At 31.7% G+C, this 8,926-nt stretch overlaps 1 protein-coding gene across 2 annotated transcripts; it reads left to right on the top strand.

Moving 5' to 3' along the window:
* The first annotated feature begins 261 nt into the window (after positions 1–261).
* Positions 262–8,081, top strand: LOC134718728 (uncharacterized). 2 transcript variants are annotated; one of them, XM_063581418.1, is made up of 3 exons: positions 262–323; positions 3,628–3,744; positions 7,462–8,081. In XM_063581418.1, the coding sequence occupies exons 1-3, from the start codon at positions 321–323 to the stop codon at positions 8,041–8,043; spliced, it is 702 nt and encodes a 233-aa protein (XP_063437488.1). In that variant the 5' UTR covers positions 262–320; the 3' UTR covers positions 8,044–8,081. The 2 variants fall into 2 exon arrangements, 1 of the variants encoding a protein (XP_063437488.1); XR_010107425.1 differs by lacking the exon at positions 262–323 and adding an exon at positions 2,155–2,234.
* Positions 8,082–8,926: the final 845 nt, after the last annotated feature.

Genomic DNA, 8,926 nt, shown 5'->3' with positions numbered 1-8,926 from the left:
GATATTGATTTGAACATGTTTAATTCATTTTCCTTGTTATATCATTATCTCATTTAATCTATTGAGTGAAAAAGATGCGTAGTAATACATTACCAATGTTACTCTTTAGATAACTATATGAAAAGAATTCTAATATAGTTTTTGGTGGTACAAGTGAATAGATTGACAGTCAGTTGATAAGTGTGAATATAAATACCAATTTATTCTGAGAGGAACAGTAATATACACCCCTTGAACAAAGGAACTATCTTATTCGGATGACAACCGATGACCAGAAATAGCCTATACACGTTGAATTTCTGATTGTGACAAACTTAGCAATGGTAAGTGTGCAAAAGTGGTAAACACAAAAGTCAATATAAATTTGCAAAATGTGTTAAACATTGTGACATTTTCTGAAATAAAATCCTTACGAAACTTGTGGTGATCATTTCGAAAGTAGTTATATTATTAGAAATAAAAAGTGGTCGCCATTTTTTGACAAATAATTCAATAAAAAAACAGTCAAAAAAGTTGATCTATAATCAGTTAGTGTACTGGAGAATATGTAGCTTGATATTCATCGTATGTTTTATATCTTTCAATTTAATTTGTGACGTGTTGATGTTTGTTTTGTATTTTTATTTCTTTCGATATCATTATAAAAAGGAAGAGAACAATACATTATGAATTCTTAAAGCTCCGAGAAGGATATTTTTATTTTCATATTTTTTATATACTTACTCAATATATGTGAAAAACAATCAACATGGAAGATATCTTTTATATTTAAAAAGCAGATATGGGCAACACTAGTTTCGGTTTGTTTCGTTAGAAATCGGAAGGTACATGCGCAGTGCTCGAATTATTTTATTTTTATTTTTCAAAGGTACATACGTCGAAGTGTTTTGTTTCTGCACTCAATGTAATCTTTATAACACTAACTAAAGTATTGAAGTGATATGTTTTCAGTAATTGAGTACGTTACTATAGTTTTCTATGAAACTGATTTTTTATGAATAGATTGAACTTTATTTTATGTTATTATTAAAACTTATGTAACCATGGTATACATAGGTATATTCATATATATAAACATTCAGCACATCAAAATAAATAATCATATCGTCTATCAATGTTGACTTATTTTTATACAAAGTCATGCCGCATTTAAATATTTTATTTTTTAAAAGATAATGACGTAGTCCTTGACGAAAAGGTGAATATTTTGGAAAAGTTCCAAGTATATACGTATGAATCAACCTGTATATTTCCGAAAACCCAGAAAAAAAATTATTCTGTTCACAACAAACGATCCTTTAAATTAGAGGTTTCTGCTACTCCTTTGTCACAAAACTTGAACAAACTATTACCGACAGTAAAATTATTTTTATCTTTTTCTATACGTTTGATTTTTTTTAACGTCTTAAATTAATACCTGTTTTGTTTCATTCTTTTTCTAAAGGTAGGATAAGGTAGAAGTGAGAGAGGGAGACTAACAACATTTTTCGTTTGAAATCATACATTACGAACAGCATCAATACTTATCTTAAAATTCAAAACTCTTAGTATATTAGAGAATAGATATCTTTTAAACATTATTCATTAACAGATGTTAATGAAAAAATATTAATTCATTATTTCAGATAATGTACTTGTAAACTAGATAATGATTCCCTTATCTTGTATTAGTAATACATTTTTATAATGAATCCAAATCCGCAATATCAGAGTTACTTAAAAGTCGTTAAAGTTTTTCTTTTACTTTCACTTTTATTATCATCAGTTGAATGATAAATTGAATCCGTCATACCATGACTAAAAAGCATAAAACATATATTTTGTTTTGTCTCAAGTAATACAATTTTAAATTAAAAAAAATTCTGATATTAGTTTTCCTATCAAAATATAAATGCTTACCTTCATGCGCAGTAAAATATGAAATATGAAATGGGTATTTAAATGTGTTAGATATATCTAACCAACTCAAACACAATAATCGTTTACGTATATACCCGTAATAGAATACTTTATTTACCATATATACTTACTTAGGTATTGATTTACACAAAAAAGGATTTAAAATGCAGGTTACAAAGTTCTTTTTGTTAACCCATTAAATCCCAGTCACATTGTCAATGTTTGTGCATTATCACGGTTACTTAACCAACATGATACAGCTTTTTTTTAAGTATCAAGCGGCGAAATTTATCTAACTTTCATATGTATATAAATTTCTTATACTATAGTGAAATGTGAATACACTTAATAATTTTAGAGCTTAGTGTTCCTACCAGCAGTTGTATGCCTGTTTACACTTTAAAGTCCGGTCAAGTTGAAGGATTACAAATTTTGCATCTACATTTTGATTATGATAAGGGAAGAGTAATCCAATTTTGTACAAGCGATATTCAATAATGCCCTCTTATATGCCTCTTTCCCATATATGATTCATTATCGGGTGGGATTTATTATTCAATATGTGTATACATAGTGTATACATAGTTATCAAATGCTTCAAATTTAATATGCAAGACTCGTTTTGTTTACATAAAACTTATCAGTGGCATTCTGATCAAAATAGTTCTAAAGCAAAACCAGTACAAAAAAAAATTAGATCCCAAAAATAATGAACTCCGAGGAAAATTCACAAAAATAATGAACTCCGAGGAAAATTCACAAAAATTACCATATAGTTGATATTCATCTCAACACCGAAGTGATTACTATTGGGCTGAAGATACCATCAGGGAGCAAGATGCAAGCTAATTAACAGGAATAATTATAGGTTTAATAAACGTCACAAACACCTACATTATCGGTGCTACAAAAACGTTATGAGGTATTTACTTGGTTTATATTTTGGTTCATTGACGTATAACCCATACATCAGTTCAACTGACTTGACTCTTTTTACCGGAGCTATAATTTCAAAAATTTCAGAGATTGAGTGAATGTAGATTTTTTGTTTGTTTCTTCGAGTAAAAAATCACTTCATTAAATAAAGGCAACAGTAGTATACCGCTGTTCAAAACTCATAAATCCATGAACAAAAAACAAAATCGGGGTATCAAACTAAAACCGAGGGAAACGCATTAAATATAAGAGGAGAACAACGACATAACACCGAAACGTAACACACACAGAAACGGACCAAGCATCAGACAAAACACCACGAGAATAACAAATATAACATGAAAACAAAATACATGAATTTGGGATAGACAAGTACCGTGCCACGTCTTATCTCAAAAATAAGAGAAAACACAAACGACTCAACGTTAAAATACAACACACACATAAACGAACAATAATTTAACAATGGCCATCTTCCTGACTTGGTACAGGACACTTTTAAATGTCAATTTCTATTGTCAAATGAAAAGTAACGATGTACCCATCATCAAAGGGATCTGTATGAGTAAATTTTAGTTAAGGGAGATGCACATCAATGTAATTTTGGACAACGATACAGACCTTTCCGTATACCTATATTATGGTTGTTTAAATAAGTTTTATTACCATATGGGTACCCGTTTTATTATACCTTTATGCCTATACTGTAGTAGAAAAACAAAAAATATTCAAATACAAAAATACATGACAACTAACGTAACTAATGTTAAAATAAATTCTGGCTCTCCATAGGCTACTCCATCTGAAGATGTACCATCAACTAAAGAGAAAACGAAGAGAAAAAGTACTGGACTTCAATATTACACAAAACAATTTTCAGTGAATGGACGAAAACAGCTAAAAATTAAGGTAACCTCTTTTCAAACATTCAGCCTTTTGCAGAGCAATTTAACAATAGAACCCGAAGAGTTGATACACATGAAAGTTTTATGGAACTTTACCTAGTCAGTGAATACTGTCTTGGACTGTAGAGTGTAATGTCAACATTGATACCTTTTGTATTTGGTTATTGAATTTAAGTAAGGCAAGTCCGATCTGATCAGGTTTATTTTCGTTTTGATGACTTTATAGACTTTAATACTACATATGCGTAAATCAATTGTAATATCACAATATTGTGATTTTCATCGTAATGGTAGAATCATATTTTTATAGAATAAAAAAATCATATCAGATATTAATATAAGAAAACTTGGTATGATTGCCAATGAAATAACTATCTATATGAGACGAAACGATGTAAAATTCAACAAATATCCTCATCAATGAGCATAACTCATACAGCAAAATCACAATGTAAAACAATTCAAACGAGGAAAAATAGTTATCCTGATTGAGTTCAAAACAATAAATGAAAACCCAATATGTAATACACAAACAAACGAAGGAATACATAAATGACATAAACTGTAAATTTAGATGACAGTTGCTTAAATACGGCGGAATATGTTCCAAATTCTCGTGACAGCAACCCTGTCTCTTTCCCACAAACACCACCTTCCGAGGGGGTCTTGATGCACATTTACAGTCGTCACACGACGTTCAGATTTCTACACCGGTGTTTGTCGTATTATTTTAGCTTATTTTGCGTTGTCGGTTTGTTTTTGAATATATGCGTTTAAATGTTCTATAATGTTTTTCTTTGCAATTTCATTATAGATTACCAATTGGCCCTTCCTTCTCTCTTTTTTTTTTATTTCTAACCTTTACTTACGACAAGTAGGTATCATTCCAAAATGAAAACATTTAAAAAATGGCAGACGTAGATACAAATCTTGTCTTAGGGAGAGTCAAATCGTACTTTGTAAAATTAAATCACTCTTATTAATACAAAATATATCTGAAAGTAGATTTTCCAATGCAAGATGCTTGGTTTCTTGATTGACAACCGATTCAATATCCTTTCCAAAGCGACTGAGATGAACGCTATTTTTGGAAAAAAAATATTTATTTTTCTTTATTTTTTTTTTTGGGGTGGGGGAGGGGGGGGGGGGGGGGGTTGTCGGTTTTTTTTCTTATTAAATTTTCAGTTTAAATGTCCTTGATTTTTTTTCTTTTAAATTTCATTATAGATAAACAATTGGTCCTTCCTTCTCTTTTCTATTTCTAACCTTTACTCACGACATGCAGGTCCCATTCCAAAATAAAAGCATTTCCTTCCATAAAAAAATCATCATGCATCTGTGTTCAATGCATAGTCGCATTTGTCATTTCTTCTTATTATTATTCAGTTCGGGTTATTTTAAGAGAAAAACGAAAATAAAGGCGTCTGGATATTGTTTTCGTCATCAGACTAATATTTTATCTGTACAAGCCTTCGGTTTCAAACTTGCACATAATTTTCATAAGAGCACTCGGAGACATGATAATAATTTTGGCGTTGATAGAGACTCTCTATAAAATACATCAGTGGTTGCCGTGGAGAAGGTACTTGGAATTGAAATTTAATATCAAATACACTTTAATATACGTATGTTTATAGTTTTTAGAACCGCTTAAATTTAATGAAATTAAACAGAAAACAAAACATAACGGGCTTTGGAAAAAGAGAGAGGGATCTTAACAAATTTGTCCCATTTTCCAGTAACTATGCATTTTGAAACGTTTTCTGAAATTCTCTAGACATAAAAACTTTTACAAAACTTCTCCCTACAACAGTTTACATAATTTCACTCAAGCTCTAAATGCCTGCGATTACGCGAGTATGTTCTAGTAAATTCAGATTAAGGTACTTTTACTATAGAATGTGTTAGGAATTTACCTATTTTATAATGAAGCAAGAAAACGGGTCTGGTGACCCCATTTTGCTTTTTCTAAACTGAAAGCATACCATTAAAGCCATCTTCTCGTATATTATCTCATAAGTATATGGTATAGTTGATGCTTTATTGCAGAAAATTGGGTTTTCCATGCATAATCTAACCAGAATTAGTCAATGTTGAACACCGTGTAGCGTGAAAATATGCCCGGTGACCCATTCTTTTTATTATGATTTTTTATAAAGCATTAAATAAACTACATTTTGTATTAAAAAATTCTATGGATTATAATTTAGACACCCCATCTACCTCAATAGAGACTAGAACACACCCACGAAACTGTGGGCATTCATAGCATGATTGAAAGTATGTTAAGTGTTATAAGAAGAATTTTTGTAAAAGATTTTACGTCTTGAGAATTTCAGAAAATGTATCAAAATTCATTTAAATGGAAAGAAAAGTCATATGTTCTTGTTGACATTACAATTGTTTTCTACCTCCCCTCTTTTTTTTTTTGTTACATATTAATTTTATTGGGAACAAACATTAAGTATATTATGAGCATTCAATACTATAAATAAAGTGTATTTGTTTTTTTACCATCAATTCTCAGTCTACTAAATGATGCATGGCAGTAATTGATATTTCATTAATACCCGCTTTATTTAATAAACCCTGTGACTGCCGTGGATAGTAAACCTGAAAACTATAGCAGAAAGCTAATACACTTTATTCATAGTACATGTATATTAAAAGAATACAGAAAAACGCAACCTGAAGCCTAGTTTGACTTAAATCCTGCCCAATGACGGAAACAGTATCCGGACGCCAAAATATCCCATACAGAATAAATATAAGCAGGATGACGAATGCGACTATGCAAGCTACCTATAGGACACAGAGGCATGATGATTAATTTGTTGTGGAAAGAAGAGAAGAGACACACAAAATGAGGTCTTCTCATTAAAAAGTATAGATCAAACCGTTGGTTTTCCCGTTTGATTGGTTCTACACTAGTCATTTATAGGGGCACTGCATAGCTTAACTTTCGGTGTGAGCCAGGCTCCGTGTTGAAAACCGTACGTTGACCTATAATGGTTTGTCTTTTACAAAGGACTTGGATGGAGTCTCATTGGCACTCATACCACATCTTCTTATATCTATTGATAATATAGTGTCGTCATACGACATGTTGTTTTGATATTGAGCACGTTTATGAATAGCATTCACATATGTTTTGTGTATGATATCAAGAACGCATCAATTGCAAAACAAAAAGACTCAGGAAGATGAACAGTTACTGTCCAAATACATTTGCCACAACCACAATGTTACTTTGTAAGTAAAAACAAAAATCACAAACGATATGGACGTTGTCTCGTATCTTAACGTAAAAGAGAGGCAAGAGATACCAACGAGACATTGAAAGTCATTAGTCGAAAATAAATTGACAACGCCATGTCAAAACAACAAGCAGACGTACAACAGAACATAAAACCCAACATATAAAACTAAAAACTCAGCAATACGAACTAAACCAAACAGGAATTTTTATGTGCTTCGGAAGGGTACGCAAATACTGCTCTACGTTGTGCACTCGTCGTATATTTCATATTATTTCAAACCCGGTTATAAGACCAATTCGGTCGGTCAATATCGATCAAAAGGGGATGGGGTGGTAATTTCGATAACTGGAACATATCCGTTGTCAAATATGAAACGGATAGTATATAAAATGTATCATTATAGTATACCAATAAAAACTTTATTTATATATATTTAATAGTTCTTTTCCTTCCTTTTTAAGGCTAAAAATGAAAAGAACAGGAAGTTTTCAAAAATAAACCAACAATGGATAGCAAAGAAGAATCGTCATCTCCTAAAAAGAAGACAAATTAAGAAAAAGAAAAAACAAGAAATACAAAAAAACAGAAAAGAAGATAGCATTGGATGCATGCATACCTGTCGGAAAAATGAAAGTAACAGCGTTCCTTACAATGGGAAAGGTTCACGTCGTGTTGAATTCATTTATTCGCAAAAAGATTATGAAAATGGGCAATCATTTTATCACGCTGCTTCCAAATTAAGAAATTTCCCCCAAAACGAGTACCCAATCGACGTCCACATCTCCGAATCACGTGGTTATGTATATGTTACACATATAATCAATGATCCGATGGTTGGTGATCTGAATTTACGTCGTAATAGATTTGGAAGCACATTAGTATGGAACGAAATAAATCTAGGGCACACCATACCATTCGAATCGCTGGCATTTTCGGATTCGTTACTATCCTATGATATTCCTTCCTTTGGGAATACAGCGATAATACTAGGACACACTAATCCGATCCCAGTCTGTATGCTTGGACACACTCGACCATTTTGAGAAGATAACAGTAGTTTATGCAGTTAAGTCTGAATTCGTGGATGTTACACAGTAGTATACGAGTTGTCAGAAAACGCCCATGTAATTATCTCTGCTAAATTATCATAAATGATAGAAAAAAAATCGGTTGTTGAATATAACGCCAACTTCCTTTTTAATTATTTATATCTGTTTGATTATTTACTTCAGGCTCACCAATCATGACAGTTGGTAATAATCCTCCCAGAAAAAAAGTTGTATTTTCTACTCGGCTTGCATTACTATCTTCTTCTGGGGTTCGTGTTGATTATTCTTTAGTTTTGTATGTTGTTTCATGTGTGCTATTGTTTGTCTGTTTGTCTTTTTCATTTGTGGCCATGTTGTTGTCAGTTTATTTTCGATATGTGAGTTTGACTGTCCCTTCGGAATCTTTTGTCCCTCTTTCGTAAATTCCTTATATGGTGTTCTATTTTTGAGATCTGTCAAATAGATATTAAATTGCGAAGGGTTTCATCTGTCTCAGACATAACTCTTTAATAGTTTTGATTGTTTAACGACGAATACGTTCTAATTGTAATAACAACAATCTCGACCCCTTTTCCCCGAGTGACATACCGAATTAGACGTGTCACCGTTTATTTACTTACATAAGCAACACAGATGTGTCACATGTTGTAGTAGGATCTACTCGACCTTCCAAAAAACCTACGTTCAAACCAATTGTTTGTTGGTTCGTATTGGTTTTCTATGTTGTTTTGTGTACTGTTGTTTGTCTTCTACCGACATCAAAGTCTTAAGAGATTAAAGTAATTTGGTAGACCCTCCCAAAAATTAGCAAACGTAAATTGTCATAATACACATTATGTACGCTGGTAAGACCTTAACTAATTATTGTACTTATCAG

The sequence above is a fragment of the Mytilus trossulus genome, chromosome 5, assembly GCF_036588685.1.
Source record: "Mytilus trossulus isolate FHL-02 chromosome 5, PNRI_Mtr1.1.1.hap1, whole genome shotgun sequence".
Classification (NCBI taxonomy): Eukaryota; Metazoa; Mollusca; class Bivalvia; order Mytilida; family Mytilidae; genus Mytilus; species Mytilus trossulus.
Note: the sequence above shows the minus strand (reverse complement) of the source record. Positions and strands in the feature narration are given on the sequence as shown.